Raw genomic sequence first — 17,615 nt, forward strand, 5'->3', positions numbered from 1 at the left:
GAACAAAGCGAAATGACGAACATGAGAGAGAGAGAGAGGGAGAGAGAAAGAGAAGGCGATTTTATTATATGAATAGAGTCTGTTCTAAATTATCATGATGCACACGAATTCGTGTCATCCTGTGTGTGTGTGTGTGCATTGCAATCCTCTGTGGATTATTGCAAGTGGATGGTAACAGATTAAAAACGTATGTATATATTTTAAACGGATAAAATTACCTTTTACAAAATGCATCACACATTCCATTGGCTTTGACCGGGCTCAAATTTTTCGCTTCTTTGACAAGCACGTGCAAAGAGCCTTTCGATGATGATGACGATGACGATGAACTACGTGAATTATTGGATGATTTGATGCTTCCGAATTTACGTAATCCACTGCTGATTGATGATCTCGAGAAGTGCGACGATTTCGAATCGGGTGGAACGAATTTCAGACCTACAATAATGTCACCACGATATGTTGAAAGGTCGTCAAATGGTTCACTCTACGAAAACCGAAAAGTATACCAAAAAAGGACACACAAAAAAAAGAAGACAAACAACATCACATAAAGGGTAAACAGACATGATTTTCACTACTTGCTACATGCTACTATTTTGTCGAACACAGAAGGTCGTGCAAAGGTACATGTAATATTTGATTTTTCGATGCAAGTCATGGATATTGAAATAATGGATACTTACTCGTTCCTGTAAGGTGTACCATTGCGGTTGTGGATTATCGAATACAATGCCTTGCAAATTGATGGTCACTTCACCGAGAAAATCATTGCGTCCAAACACTGTGAAACAATACAATCAAATGCGATTTTAAGTTACAAATATATACATATATAGAGTGGACAACATCAAACATCAACCGTCTTTAACTTACTGTCGGAATGCCAAACGGTTAACCACAATGTTCTTGTTTCCAAGCTATTCAATGACATAAAATACTTGAGCGTTTCATCAAATACCGGATTTAGTGTATGCTTTCTGACTTTTGTTTTGCGTTTGCCATTCTTTGACTTATCCGGTAACAAATACACCTGAAAATGAATCAAATCGGAAAACGACGATGAAATTAAATGAGTATTGACTTTACGGAAAATGGACTCTATTTAAAGTAAGCTGGTACACACAATTACATTTGAATGGGGCTATTTAATGCATTTGACATTTTTAATTTAAGAAAAACCGAATCGCGGTCACCACTCACCTTAACATACGGATCGCTTCGATTGCGTTTCGTATCAACAGCTGCCAAATCTTTGCACTGCATGACGTGAATCTCGAGAGCTCCTTGTTTGTAATTGTATTGCATGCCAAATTCAACTTGTCCTTTAACAATCACGGTATTATATCGTCCTTCGCCAGCACCCGAATACACACTTGCCATCGAATCAGAACGCAGCTACGGATTGGAATAAGAGTAAAAGTTAAGATTAGTGGTTTTTTTATCAATCGGAAAAAGGACAATCGACAACTTACTCCTAATGAACTGAGGCTACTGCGGTTTTGATGCATGGCAACCAGACGATCAATATCCTCATCGGATTGAGCGGGCCAATCAGCCGAAGTTGGTGACAACTTAGTTCCGGCCGGGCTTGAAGGTTGAATTGGCGACGATTTCGAATCATTTCGGCTACCAATTATCGGTGACTTTCCAGCTTCGGGTGAACTAACGCCTTCTGTAAATTGAAAATAATACATTTTTATTAAGAACAAGGTTTTTGTTTTTCATTTAATTTGAATAAATTTCACTTGAAGAAATTCAATTTGGGGTAAGTGCTTAAAGTGTTAATTCAAACTTTGGTCGATAGTAAAATGTTGTTACAACAAATTGAGCAATCGAAAGCAAGCATAAAATGCAAGAACATTGTAATCAAAATGGTAAGTTTATAGACTGTTTCTGTCAACTGAACTGAAAATTCAATTTGCAAACAGAGCACATCGTATCATCTCGTGATACAAAGCAATTAAATGGAACATGTCATGGATAATACTAATATGAGTGTCATTTATAATTATAATACGGTGGCATAAAGATATACGAACACTTCATGCAACAGAACAATTTACATCGGATCGGTAATTTTACACACTGACGGCAGCAGCGTGAATGTTTTCATTCAATCATCTATGTAAGTAACAGACATAAACAAACAATGCTTCACTTAACAGTTGAAAATTGGTATTTGTGCTTTGGTGGTGCATACAAAAATACATGCATACAACTCGCGACTCAATTTATTGGTTTAGAACACGCTGACATTTATTTTTCATCTCTACAAAAACAAAAATTCAATTGATATTCGTGTAAAACAATGTTCCAATCAAAATGGAACAACTTTGTGCATTTCGATAAATTGTTATTGGATTAAATATAAATATTCGATTACGTGCAAACATAAATAAATGTTTGATGTATGTTAGTAGACCGCATTCATGGCATTCAAATCATACAAATAAACCAAATATGTCATGCTTGTTCGAACGAATATATTAGTGTTCCTTCGCTCTCCGATCACAAATGCAGCGAAAATCGATTGAAGAAAGTGCCGAATGTTGCAGGAAATGGAAATAGGAAAATGACAGGCAATCGTCGCCAAGTGAAAATGCATGTGTCATACGATTTCAAAAAGGGGTGCGAGAGAGAGAAGTTGTAAGTCTGGTAAGCACGTTTTGTCGCGTGCAATTGTGGGTACAATCGTGAACAAGCGCTCACTCATTGCACATCATCTGATGCAAAGGAAGACACACAGAAAAAATTAGACGTGCAAATCCGGTAACCTTTTATTCGTGCGGAAACATCTGTTCGATTGTATTTGTTATTTGTACGTTGCAAGCTTTGTTCACCGTCCGTCATATCGTACTCCAAAGTTTCTAAGAATTTATCTGAATTCGAGCGCAAACTGTCATTCCAATTCCAATATTTCCGATAACGGAATATTTTCGATGTGTTTTTCGATGACGACGATGACGAAGAAGTTTTGCCATTGGCAGTGCCATCGTTTATGCTTTCGCCGTCGTGTGCCATTGAAGTTTTATGATCGATATTGGTTGTATTTGATGGTAACGCTTCGATTCGATTCGAATTCGATTGAAATCTTGTTTCCTGTTCGTCATTTACTGTGTCACAACATTCTCTTTTTAACTCATTTAGTCTCATTTCATGTTTATACTGTTCAAATTTTGCATCAATATCATCATCATCGTCATCATCATTTTCGTTGTCCTCGTAATCGATGCAGCCGCAACAAATTCGAGCACAACACTTCCGTTGGCAGCACCATTTCCACCAGCAATAACAAAATATCGTTCGCCAACAATTTGCAATGGTGCAGCAACCATCGCTCTGATTGCATCGCCAATTACATTTTCGAGTGCAAAACTTGCTGTTAAAACAGCAGTTAAATCTTGATTGTGCACCAAACGAATGGCGCTGTTGGTGCAACGGTAGACCACGACGTCTTCCTTGTGTAATGCCACTGCTGCCACTTGAAGCGTTTATTGTTCGTGATTGTGCAATTTTATTTCGATGCATCTCAATACTAGCTGAAATTGTTGGCATCGTTTCTGGCATTTTATTCGTGTTTTTTGCCATTTTCTTTGTTTTTGCCTTGGATTTTTTGTTGCTGTTCGGCAACAAGCGTATGCGATTACTTTCGGTGAGATTTTCGCTACTATTGTAACTCGTCTCACCGCCAAATGTGCTGTAACGATTTTCATCTCGCGTCTTATAGCTGACTAAACGGGCCATTTTTTGTTCGTACCTTTAGTTTTCATATATTTTGGTTGTTGTTGACCCCGTCACTCTTACATTTAATAACCATCTAATCGGATTTCTGCTGTTTTTTCTACGTATATTTTCCTTTAATCTCAAATTTTCTTCAATTTTTACTTGGCGCTGAATCTACTTCCATTTCACTCTCATAATAATCAAATATCTAGTTTGAGAACGGGATTGAATGTTCCCGAATGAAAATTCCAAGAAATAATGTTTTCAATAAAGAAAATTTAAAAATTGCATTGTGTAAATTGGACGCGAGCATTCATAATAATTGTATTCACGAACGCATCGCAAAATAAGTGATTATTAAATTACATTTATTTGTTTTCATGTGCATTTTTCGACTGTGTGTCGGTGTGCGAGAGTGTGATTTTTTGAAATGAAGAATTTTTTTTTTCTGTGATGCGCTCACACAGTGAATGGAAAGGTATGGAAAGGAATGCCAGCGAAGACATGTGTGGGAATTTCAATTATATGGAAAATCCACGAAAAATTAATATTCATATATTTTTGTTTTTATGTAATTTGTTTTGTTTGCTAGAATTGTACTGCAACTTCAAATGTTATATTTGTTTAACTGCAGTCTGTGTATTCAAATGATGAACAAATGAGCACGTTTTATCCGGGAGCTGCTTATAGTCAGTTTCTCTCTCCATATCTCTTTTGGGTTCGTGTGTGCTCCAGTTGTTTTGTGAATGACGTTTTTTAAATCACATTGAGCATGACGCCACGAAACACATATTATACACACATTAAATAAACAGAGTTTGTAAATGCAAACTCACCCGCCAAATGCAAACATAAACACAACAGAATCAACGTACACATCGTATGATCTACGAAATTTATTTGGATATATCTTTTTCCAATGTGATGGTGATGAGGATGATGCTTACAAAGTAAACATAACTGAGTTTGTAACATAATAGAGTCAGTTTTTCCGATGTAATCTACAGACAAAAACGATAAAACGTTCTCGAATGGGGCTCGTATCATATGGTGAAACGTTAGTTTTTCAGTGCAGGCAATCATTGAACTACCAGTATTTGAAAGAGAACTATTTGAGGTTTATTCCATTGAATTGAAGACCATTTGAATGCACCCATGATATGATAGTTGGTTTTTTTCGGTGCACTTTACATAGGGGCACTTCCAAGTCATAAATGCTAACGAAAGCTTGTGCAAATGTAAATGTTCATTCGACCGATATTAATGCGATCCGAAAATGGTTTAATCCAGTAATTTTGTATCCAATCGTTCACTCGCATCATACACATACCTGCGTATCATATCGCGTCCATTTTCTAATGCGATGCATTGGAAAATGTTAGCCATGTTTTGTGTCTGATTTCGTATAGACAATCGATATTATGGCATTTGAAATATTTGTGTTGTGAATTAATTCGAAGCAAGAAAGATACACATATGAATCGTTGCGGCGAAACAGTAGCTCTTATTTTTCTCCAAATAATACTGCAACATGAAGTTTTTTTCACACGGTTTATTTGTTGTAATACAACAAATAAACTATTCATAAAAAAAATTATGTTGCAGTATTATTTGGAGAAAAATAAGAGCTACTCTTTCGCCGCAACGATTCATATATACACCACGTATAATTATAATACAATATGATAGTGTGCAAATGAAATTATTAAATGCGCGGCTTTGGGGCAAATTTGTATCGAACAATCGTCCACAAAAACAGAAACATTTTGAGTATACAATGCGTAGCAGAGTAAATCTATTTCAAATGCGATTTCATTTATAATTTATACATCGCATTATCATTAATATCATTCGATGTGTCTGTGCTGTGTATTTTGTACAGAAACATAATCCTTTCACTGAGCTCTCTTGCAACCGAAACACAGCTTCAATCAAAATAAACAACTTGAATCTGTTTGCCAGGGATTTGTCGCTGGTTGTTGTTGTTGTTTTTTATTATTAAATGAATAGAATCTGCACTCGGTATTGTTTGCTTGCTCTTTATAAATGGGATTCGATGCCAAATTACTGGCCATTTGGTGATGTGTCAACGTCAGTTCGTGATAAGATAGAATACAAATAGAATCGGTTCACATGCAAACATCAATAAATCAATATTAAACCAAGTGATATTAACTGATGGTAAACGGGTCACCATTCGAAAAGGACAATGTTTACTCGAATACGAATCGGTTCGGGTTGCGTTTTATTCTCTTTCACTCTCTCACTCTATTGTTATATTTCTTTTTTGCGTTGCTAATAGTTCGGATGCTGTGAAAAACCAAACACATAGCTGAGCTTTTGCAAATAATCTGTCGACGACGCATCTCATGCCAAAGTAGAGCGTATTATTTTATCATACGCATTTTTTTTGTTCCTTTGACACTGATTTTTTCCCAACGGGGTTCATCCAGGTGTGACAGAAACCAATCTCAAGCGATAAATGAAAATGTTCCGGCCTTTTTCCGCACCTCTCAACTTGAAAAGGTATTTACAATGGAAATTGGCTATTCTATTGGGGACTTTATTTTTCCTTGCTAATTCTTTATGGCTGACATTTCCACAGACAAAGCCGTTAATTTGCACGCAGTGCCACGTCAAAAAGGTGCGAACGAAAAAAACGACGTGATTTTATGTGACTTTCGGTGATAATGGATCTGTTTTTCTGAAATATTTTGTATGCAACGGCAAAGCACCGGCTTACACCAATGAGGTGAGATTTATCTCGACTAATCTTCCTTTGTCTCGGTTGATTCTATTGGCGGCCAAACGAATCATTTCACGCATCGAGTGAGATTGCATGGCCACCTACATTTTTGTATAAATTATAGCATATAATAAAAATAAAACAAATGAACCTATTAATTATGCCATCTATAAGATGGAGGACGGCTAGCATATCTGTGTGAAATGAGGTAGCGTCATGCTATAAATTTTGCTTCAATCATTGTCGCAGTCGCTGTCGACGTCGTGGTTTAACGATTGTTATCGATATGATATTTGCAACCTAATCGCAGAAACAACGCAAAGTAAACCCATTAATTTTTAACGGTGTGACATTGTGGTGGTTGATGTTCTACGGTATAAACTGGTAACCATCGATATAATTAATAGATCGCAATTGTGAAGATGCTTCGTTATTCGAAAAATACTGCGATTCCAATAAGTGCTGCCATGTATGCCGACCAATGAACGGCAAGAGGCGACCGGAGATGTTGTGCTAGAGCGATAATTATATTATGAATATTTTGAGCTTTAAAAGAACAACACTTTTTCGAAATTCATTAAATAACAATATTCGTCGAAGATATATTAAAGCACACTGGCAAAATCTAATTAGAACCAATAAAACAGACGCTAGTCCGTAAATTTATGGCTCATATATTTTTGATTTCCATCATTGTAAATTGTACACGCTATTAAGTGCACATGAAATTTAATACACACCATTACACCATAATCACAGTCATTCAAATTGATGACTTGTATTTGATTTCAGGCACAACCACAAAATTAAACCAGAATTCTACTCGGCCATTTTTATTTAAAGCATTTAAAAAAAAATTATTGCGACTGTTCATTTCGAAGAAAGATTGCAATCAAATCGACATCGAATTTATTTGAATATCTGCTATTTAATGGGATTTAAGCTGTTCACTGCAGGTTTTCCGCATTATGTGTGTAAAAAAAAGTCCGTACTCATTAGATTTTAATTAATTGCAAACCATTGGATTGCATAACATTTGCGTTTTCGCCTTGTGATGCCCCAGAATCCATTCATTGTGGTTTTTTTTTTAATTAATTGATTCATAATGTATTGAATGCCACAATTCTGCTCCATCGCTTCATATTACAGTTTCAATAACATTTGAAGTTTCTTTTTTCTCTTCTTCTTTTCATGAATTCTACGTGCTTTTCAGTTATCTCAACAATTTGTGGCTGTTTCAAAGTGTATACACCAAATTTCTTTCCACACGAAAAAAATAAGTCAAAGTTGAAAAATACTTGGAGCATTTTTTTCTTTTTCTACGCTTTTCAAAAGTTCGAAGCACAAAATATTAAAAAAGAACGACGACGACAACGAAGCAAAAGAAGAAGAATGTGTTGAAAACATACTTTTTGTTACGACGTGAAAGTGAGTTTTGTACTTCGTAATGTACAAACACTTTATGTCGATTTTGTGAATAAAGAATTCCTACAGCAAGAGTTAGACTTATTAAAACTTTGAACATTCACTCGCAAATATATATACATATACAATTGAATAACGACGAGCTTCACGCACTGAAAAATCTCGAAAAATTTATATAAACACCATGAACATACTTTTGAAGAAATACACTCAAACTAAATGTATTTTGTCAATTTTTTACGACGTCATGATTGTAATGCGATTGAATAAAAAAAAACTGCTTGTACTGTACGTGAAAAAAGAAGTGCGAAATATTTTATGCATTTTTCATGCTCGATAGTACGATACTTTTTGGTTGTTTTCAATAAGTTTGAAAAGTGTGAAAACTAGCTGAATCCCATATTCATCGATACGAATATAAACACGATATTCAAACGACTGACGACAATAAACGATTCAATATACTATCGACCCGTACCATACAAACATTGTTGTTGTAGTTACTACAACGCTGCTTGATACGAAAATTTGTATTTGAGTATTCGACAGAGGTTTATTAATTGTGATGAAATAAGAGGGTCAATCGAATCCGACATCGACTTGAACCGCGGGTCAAATCCATTGTGCCGTACAAATAAAGTCAATGCCCAATGTATACACATTGTATGCGATTCTCGGAGGGTTTTTGTAGATATATTCTTGCAAATGAGATGTGATTGACAACGATCGGTCATAAATGTGATTATGGCCACATTTACTGAGCAAAAAGCACTGCCATTCCGATTGAATAGGTATTTTTATTTTTATTTTATGTTCTAATTACCAGATGAGCACATTAACACGTTTCTTTTTAATGCGGAAAAGTGGTCGATTGAAGTGGAAACGAATAAAAGTGGGTTATCTTTCACATCGGGCGGATGATTTTATGACTTATTACTGGATCGGTAGTACCAACTGTACACACAATCTCTATCTCATTCCCATTTCATTTTTATCTTGCTGCAAATATGTTTATTACACATTTTTTTCATTCGTTTCTTCCGAAACATACCGAGATGCCATTACAGAATGCCATTGAGGTTCATGTTTAAATAACTAAAATGCTTTTCATGTACCAGTATTTGCTCAATTGAACTTTTTTCTCTCATCGCATTGCAAGAAAACATGCTAACGGTGCGACCGAAAGCGTGTGTCAATGGCTCAATTTCAAATGTATTTTTTTTCTATTTCATTGGATATAAACGGTATGCTAGTTGAAAAAAAAAATTGTACGCGTTTTATTTATATGCAACTTTAAATCCGTTCGGGCAGCCCAGTACATCGCCAATAAGACTGTTAAACAGCAATTATCGTAAATTTTGATTTCGTTTTGTGGAACGATAAATTGTCAGAAAACTGGAAATCGAATTCGACGAAAGAACGATTCCGTATTATTTCAGCAAAGCAGTTACGAGGAAATTTACAATTGACTCATACAATTTCATCTTGAAAATAATACCGAAACACATTAAAAAGGTTAGATGTGTGTCACATGGCATTGACCCAAATTATGATACTCATGACGAAAAAATAATTGAGTCAAGTCTGGCAAACAAGCGATCTCTGTTTGCTGCGGTTTTAATCATCAATTCCGCTTCATTATCATTACAATGCCACAATGTGTTAATATTTAAGGGAAAAAACAACAATGTTCAAGTAACAATGTAGCAAGTGTGTTGTTTTCTCTTCTTTGCGATACAAGTCAACATAGGCGGTTCCAATGTTGTTTAATGTAAATGAGCAATTTGTTTTTGGCTCATCACTTTCAGAAAGTTAATTGAAAAATGATTTTTTTGTGGTTTTCTGTTGATGTTACCGTCAAACGCTTAAAATTAAAATTGTAAATTTTTCTGACGCAGCAAGACTATTTACAGTTCAATGAATCAAATAGTGGCCACCTTTAGAAAAAAAACTATTTTGTTTAATAACATGGGTAAATCCTATTTCATATCAAAGTGGATAATTGATTAGGCTTTTAATTTCATTTTAAGCTCCATTCAAACCACATTCATTAAAATGACTGCAGTTTTCAATGCGCCAATTTAATGAAATACATCTGAAAATACCATTTGGTTTTGTTTTTGTTCAGGCTTCAAAACTTGTTCATTCAATTATGCTTTATTTTGGTTTTTATTCTAAGCTTCAGAGATAATATGATTTTGTGGCAACACAGTTAAGCAAACACATACACGCAAAGTCGGTTGGTAATAGTTCGAGTTTCAATGTAAATAGCCCAAAGGGTTTGGGTTCATTTAAAAATTGTGCGGTATTTATGGGCGCCGGAAAATAATACTGACTCTCAAACGCTATCAATCACTCAAAGTTCGAATGTATTTTTCCCGTTTGGCCAGGAAATTAATTTTTTAAAAAAAAATTCACCCAAGGGAGAGAGCGAGACAAAAAGAGATCACAAACCATTTTCGCGGAATAAATCAATAAACATTTTCCCTTTTTCTGGTCGCTTTTCCTCGCATCCAATGAAAACGACCATCGAAATTTCATTTCATCTGAAAATGTTTTTTTTTTTCTGCTCTTTGTTGAGCGCATCAGATGAACTTGTTGGAAGCTTTGAATAAATCCGACACTTTTTTCGCAATCATTTTTGTAAATTACACCAAAAGTCATATCGTACAAACAAAAATACACAAATATTTGGCGAATGTTTCGCAATACATTTGAGTCGCACGCATCAAAAGCGATTGCAAAAGGCCGTGTAATCTCATCAAACCAAAAAAAAACATACAAAATTGTATTAAACGGTGTTGAAAAAAAATCTGTGCTTAATGGTTTGATTTGAGAATAAACAAGAAATTATATTCGAAAAAAAATGTGGTGAAAAAAATCGGAGCAAAGACAGTCTAAGTAAGTGCCATATCAATGATTCATCATTTTCTTATCGTTCGTCGACAATATTGCGAATCGTGACATGTAAAAAATGGATATATTCACAGAGAAGCAGAGTAGAAAAGCGCCATTAGAGCAGATTGGTGATCTGGGTGTTAGTGAAGCTCGATAAAATGCATTTTTTTATGTGAACACCAGATGGTCGACGGATGATGATTTTTTGTTGTTGTCTCCATTTCTTGGATGTAATTAGATTGTGCTTTTGTACTGTTATTGAAGATTTCATAGCCAATGGTATGTATTATACATAAGTGGTCTTGTATGACCCGACCGGAACTGGCCCATCTCGACGCACCGCAATAAAAATGTATCATTTCACATCATGCATATTTGAATAAAGCGGTATTTTTTTTTTTAATTTCCACTGGTAAAAACGTTGTCAGCTTCCGGAATCACTTCACCAAAAAATATGTCAGACTCTGAATGCGGCCGGATGAAAATGTTGTGCACGTCATTATCGTTTTCAAATGATCCACATATTTTTGTGGATTTAATATTATCGTTGATTCGGTAATGTGAGAGAGGGAGCGAGGAGAGATAGAAAAAAATAACCTTTTGATGATGGCCTGTACAATTTGTCGCATATCATTTTTGTGATATAAAGAGAGAGAATGAAAGTGGCGTGGTTAGCATTTACACACAGTAACAGAAACATAAATCCAATTTATTGCGCTCTTGTCGTAATTCAATCTAAATTTTCTTTCGTCCTCTACATCTCTCTTTCTCTCTCTCTATTTGTCTCTGTACCGAAAATTTGGCACATAATATTTGCCCGTTATGGTTGTAACTTTATTTGAGTATCACAAAGCTCCATAAGCCACATTGAGTTTTTATACGTATAAAAAGCGAAATAAAATATGTAACGACAGCTGTATTATTAAATACATTTCGGTAATACAAGCGAACTGGGCGCACAAAGCGTACACGCTGAGGCAAAATGTACATTGAACATGCATTTCCAATGACACCGTATGTCTAACCATTTATTAAAATTCATTATTCAGCCTTTCTACCATTATTTCTTCCACAGCCATTTATTCAGGCAACAGCAATATCGACCATTAAACCATCGACAACGATGTGTTTGTGTATATATTTCGCTTTTTTGCACATTTCACAATCGAAACACTCATATTGAGTTTCAACGCATTTCGATGAATATTGACGAAAAAAAAGTCATACCGAACGAACAAAAATAGACATTATCAATAGTAGTTGCATATTTTTTCATTAAATTCGAATTTACAATGTCGATTTAACGTATATGTTCGAAAAAAAGTTATAAGCGATTTTATTATTCAAACGTTTCCGTTTTTCCTGCAGCTTAGATGACTATTAAAATATATATACATGCAAATATCTATTGTGTTTGTCGAACAACAATGACAATGAAAAAAGGTAACATGATAAAAAAAGTGAGTACACCGGATCAAGTTGTCAATTGATTCGGAAGCAATTGAAAAAATACGCTTCGTTGTATTGCTCCCCAAAAATATTGTTGATATTTTTTGGCCTGTGCTATAATTATAACTTATCAATACGACAGAAATACAATCTCATTTGTATTTCACATAATTCGTTCACCTCAATGTAGAAAGTGCAAATGACAATCAAAGGCGAAATGCAAAGTGACAGATCTTTCAAGTGAAATCAATTTGACCGTGGACTTCTGCTTCTTTATTCAAGTATACACCATAGTTTCAAAAATTGAAATTTGAGTCACGTTTGTTTCGTAAAACATTTCTCATTTTTCAGCGTGTGAATTTTTATCGAATCAAATCTATTTCGGAGAACGGCAAGTAACAACAATCTCTCTATCTGGTTGTGTGCCTCTGTTTTTATCGTTATTGTGTGTATAATTCATTTGAAGTGAAGTGTGCGACGACAATGTTTGTGTCTACATGGTCAAATGACAATAAAATATGAAGTGACAACGAACTCATTGCACTGTGCTGCTCAGCCGCTCGATTCGGTCCACTTCAAATACTTTGTATGAGAAGAAAAATCACAACGAATTGGTCATTCATGCACACATTGCTTGCCTTTTGTTTACGGGCCAATAAAATACATTCGGTTCATAAAACTAAGTACCAAGACAAAACAATTGGGCTTGTTTACAAATTGAACAGAAAAAGACAGAAAACAGACTACAAACAAAAAAATATATACACAAAGAGAATAAAGTCTATTTACGCGGAACGATAAATGAGGAAAGACAACTCTATAACTTGTATGTACGTGTTTTCCTCTCTCTCTCTCTCTCCCATTCGCTCGATATTCATTATGAAAATTTTATTTCGGTCCATTGCAGGTACGGATACTTTTTTGACGAAGCACTTTTTGTTCGAAAATTAAATAAAAACCATTCCGGTTGGTCTGTCGTTTCGGGCATATTCAAATGTCAGGTAGAACGTTCGATTGTCGAATGTTGGTGTCTGGGGACTTTATGGCAAAATCGTCTCTTGATACTTGAGCGAAGCAAAAAAAAAATGTAGAAGACTGTCACGACCTATGTAGCTATCGAAAATGTCAGTCGAAGTTTACTTGATTGGCATGAATGTAGCAGCAATTCTCTCGAGTTGAACTAATTATTCAAATGTATTTTGTTGAAGAAGAATCAATTTCACTGAGCAGAACAACCAATTACCAGTTTATTTGCCTCAAACAAAATACAAAAATGTTCAACATTATACTTTTAACTGTGCAATATTTGTGTTTGCTTTGATGTCTCTTCCGGAATCTCGGTGTGACTGTGTATGCTCATTTTCTCTGAGTGGCAACATCACATTTTGAATGAGTTTGTATGCAGATATTATGATGTTGGTCGTTACTGCAGCAGTGCTAATCCGTTGGAATCCAGAGTGAGCATGAGTTCTGTGTTCAAAATGTCGAGACAAACACATATAACAAGCGGAACAAACAGAGAGCAAATAAGCACTGCCATGAACATCCATTGAAGAATTCCAGTCATTTTTCATTCGGGATGATTACAGGGATAAACCGATTTACATCTTCAACCCCCAACAAATCCAACTCCCAAAAAAAGATCATTTAATTCTCAAACGAATTCCGCACGCAAAACTTTTACATTTAAATGGAATTAAACAGTTTCAGCATGTGTTTATTTTATTGAATTTAAAACTACGTCTGCTTTTTTTCGATCTCTTTTTAGCTGCCTGCATGTCACCAAAATGTGTGGTCGCACAAAATATCAAATGCGTATGAATAAGTAATTGCTATGTTTACAAAATCCGTTTTGCAGTAATAGATAAAGTTTGTCTGTGTGTTCTCAAAAGAGACCATCGCTATTCGAAAAGAAGCATTTCTTCTCCATCGTTCCTCTGCATAAATGCAAAGAGGGAAGCCGCACGTTCTATCTACATGTGAGGAAAAAACACGTAAATTGAACACTTCCTGAAACAAGCAATGTTTCTAAATCGAAAAGGATTTCGTCGTATGTGTGTTCCACTATCGACCCTTAGTCAAATTTATTGACGGTTTCCGTTCGATGGTTATTTTGATGCAAATGGTGATGGTAATTTGATGTGGTACGTGAACGGATGTAAAATGAGTCATCCACAGAAAACGCGCCGAAAAGTAACGTCACGATGGTACCCATCAAAATGTGTGTTTGTTTTATTTCGGATGGATAAAAAGGAAGAGAAAAACGGTACACAAACATTGTGCGTGAATAGTTATGCTAGCTACATATGTTGTACGGGAATCAACAAGACGTGAAAACTAAAGTAAATTCAAAATGTTACTGATAAAAAGAACGAATGATTTCCGGTTCGCAGTTTGAGGATGAATATTGTAAAAAAATACAAACATTTACTGCCAAATTTCAGTCATTTCAAAAATTATTATGGGTTAAATGAACACATACAATGGAATTGGAGTTCCACTTGTATGTTGAGCATCATATATTCAAATTATGGCATATGTTTTTGCTTCGACACAGATATGCATGTGAAGCGATACAAATAAAAACTGATGGTTGAGTTTACGGTTTAGGTCGTCATATACGTATGCGCGACGACGACGATGGAAATGCATGTGGAAGAGCCGAACTGAACAAAAGCCACGAACATGGAATGTGGAATGTATACGTATTTTATTTTTAGTGTGTAATATCGTGGCATGAATTGAATGATAAACAGAACTTGAAAAACGGTAATTCGCAATTATGTATGTGATAAGTGTAAGCAATCAAAGGCATTATGCGATGAATATGTCGTTGGATTATTATTACATTGGCTGTGTATGCACGATCGATAACGATTTTGTAACATCAACCATCACGCACTTTGGGTGCCATTGCATGTATCTCTTACAACAACGACATATCCATATTACATATATATGTATCTCGTCTGGCATAGCAGCAAAATAGCTTCTGTTATGTTGGTTCAAAAATAGAGAACCTGTTGTATTTGGAACAAGAAATATCTTTAGAAAGTATCGGCCAAAGAATTTATTCCTTATTCAAAAAAAAAATTCAAATAATTGCTCATATCAAATTTGGTGCTCGATAAATTGGAATACACATACATGGTTTCTTCTTTCTGGTCGATAACTCAAGTAACAAAAATGTGGCTTTAAAATTTCTCAACATACGACCGCACTCATTTCATCTCTCGATGACGAATCGAAATACTTTACAATGATGCCATACCATTTGCGCGCTTAGAGCACATTCCACCAGTGATAACGCATTTTGTTGTGCCGAGAATTCAGTTTATTGTATTCTTGTTCATTCATGACATCGTTCGATAATAAAATAGTACAAATGTGATCGTGGAAACACACATTAAACCATTTATTATGCCATTGGAATTTCAAGCCAAAGGTTTTAAAAGCACATTGTGCTGGAAATGCTTAAGATCGAAATGCAGTTACTACTATAACAGCAACAGCATCGGCAGCATCCATATCATAATCGATAAAATAGTGAGAATAGCTTGGCTTATATTTCACATGGCAGAGTGGCAACCTGTTACATTGGAATTTCCCTATGCGCGCATCTATCTAGGCCAACCGATAACATTCATTATATGTACAGAGGAAATATGCTAGTCGACACATGCGGATGCCGTACACAGAGCTACATCGATATATGGCCATGCAAAAATGGGATTCACTGAATTAGCACAAATGCAATATTCATATGCAGTATATGGATATCTGGCTATGCACCCAAGCTCATTCTAACAACTTAATATCTTGTGCTATTTTTAATCGTTATGGATTGCACCAGCAAATATCATGCTATTGTCGTGAATCGATTCAATCCATTCTTTTTCTCATATATATTTTTTTTCTCTAGATTTCTATTTGGTTCGTTGTTCATTCATGTGATACGTTACCTCATAACATTTTCGAAGTCTGGCATTTTTCTATTTAGCTTACTTTTCTCACAATTCTCACCCTTTCTCGCTCACTCTTTTGCTTCATTCACCATTACAATGGAAAAATCGTTTCAAATAAAAGTGCATTGTTGTTTCAGCCAGAAGGGAAGCACATTGACGTCAACCCTGTGGTCCCTGTTGGGGATCGATATATAGGCAACCATTCTATTGTTTGTTGTTTTCATACAACAAAACACATTGTGGAAAAGCGAGTGAGCGAGAGAAAGTTTATCTCAGCACTTCATCGATTGAGGCATCGTTGTTGCTCAAATAAATAATGCAAAAACTAATTTTTTTCTGGTGCGATTTTCTGACGGGCCGGAAATTGTAAAGTCGGCCAAGCAGTAAACAGCAACGGCACGAAACAACAAAATGTGCACAAAAAAAAGCCTTTCACATGAGACTTCCAATAAGAACATTGTGTGCTAAGTGAAAATGAACAGTTGAAATTTATTATCATGGTGTGTTTCGTCGTTCATGTGTATAATGCCATTCTCGTCTCTTGCCAACCCAACGGGGTAGAGAATGTGAATTTATGGAAACCACCTGTTGGTAACCACCATCAGCCGACACATTACAAGTACAATTAAAGGAAACTTGCGTTGCAGAGCTTCCGAAGTTAAGTTATAAAGTTTTCTTCGTACATACACAAAAAATGGTTCGTTTTTTCTCTCTCGAAGATTTTTGGCTTCATATAAAACTCACACTTTAAAACTGTAATCAGAATTTTATTTCCCTTCATCTGCGGTTGGGATTTTCTACAAATTACACGTATGATGACGACAATGCTGCCTGTTGCTGCTACACAACTTGCCACTAATTACTATTACGGACACCGACCGACACGCATATAATTCTATAAACGTTGATTCAGCATCAACATTCCTCAAAGCCGGTATTATTTAGACATTTAAAAAAAACGTACAGTCCGCAGATAAAATAAAATGTCTTACATCCGTAAGATGAACTTTTCCGCACTGTGATCCACAACATGCATTTATTACAAATCTTTTACTCAAAGAATTCATGAGAAAACTGAACCTGACATTAGTTTTACGATACAAATAATTTTCGAAGCACTTTTCATACAAAAACTACTAAAAATGGGAATTTTTGTATCGGAGCCATGCCTATATGATATCGTAATCTGCAGAGGTCATTTTTTTCACAAAAAGTTAACATTCTGAACGTTTGAAGAAATTTCAATGCATATTAAGGGTACTTCCCATACAAAATTTCGTTTTAGAACGAAAAATCCAAAATATTGTTCGGGAGGTGCCCCTAATATTCGTTGAAATGTCTTCAAACTCTCGGAATAGTATTTATGTGTGATAAAAATAACCTGTGCAAAGTTTCAGCTCATTACG

The 17,615-nt window shown here is 35.3% G+C and overlaps 1 protein-coding gene across 2 annotated transcripts in view; it reads right to left on the reverse strand.

Moving 5' to 3' along the window:
• The window catches only part of LOC116342095, a 124,491-nt gene that overhangs the window by 1,907 nt on the left and 104,969 nt on the right, over window positions 1–17,615 (reverse strand). For both annotated transcript variants that reach the window (XM_031769589.1, XM_031769590.1), the window contains 5 exons: window positions 1,476–1,675; window positions 1,204–1,398; window positions 877–1,033; window positions 687–784; window positions 219–487 (listed from right to left, as the gene is read on the reverse strand). In XM_031769589.1, coding sequence (XP_031625449.1) covers window positions 219–487; window positions 687–784; window positions 877–1,033; window positions 1,204–1,398; window positions 1,476–1,675 — 919 coding nt within the window. The remainder of the gene's footprint in view (window positions 1–218; window positions 488–686; window positions 785–876; window positions 1,034–1,203; window positions 1,399–1,475; window positions 1,676–17,615) is intronic.

The sequence above is a fragment of the Contarinia nasturtii genome, unplaced genomic scaffold (genome assembly GCF_009176525.2).
Source record: "Contarinia nasturtii isolate CC-2019 unplaced genomic scaffold, AAFC_CNas_1.1 Cnas_scaffold_810, whole genome shotgun sequence".
Classification (NCBI taxonomy): domain Eukaryota; kingdom Metazoa; phylum Arthropoda; class Insecta; order Diptera; family Cecidomyiidae; genus Contarinia; species Contarinia nasturtii.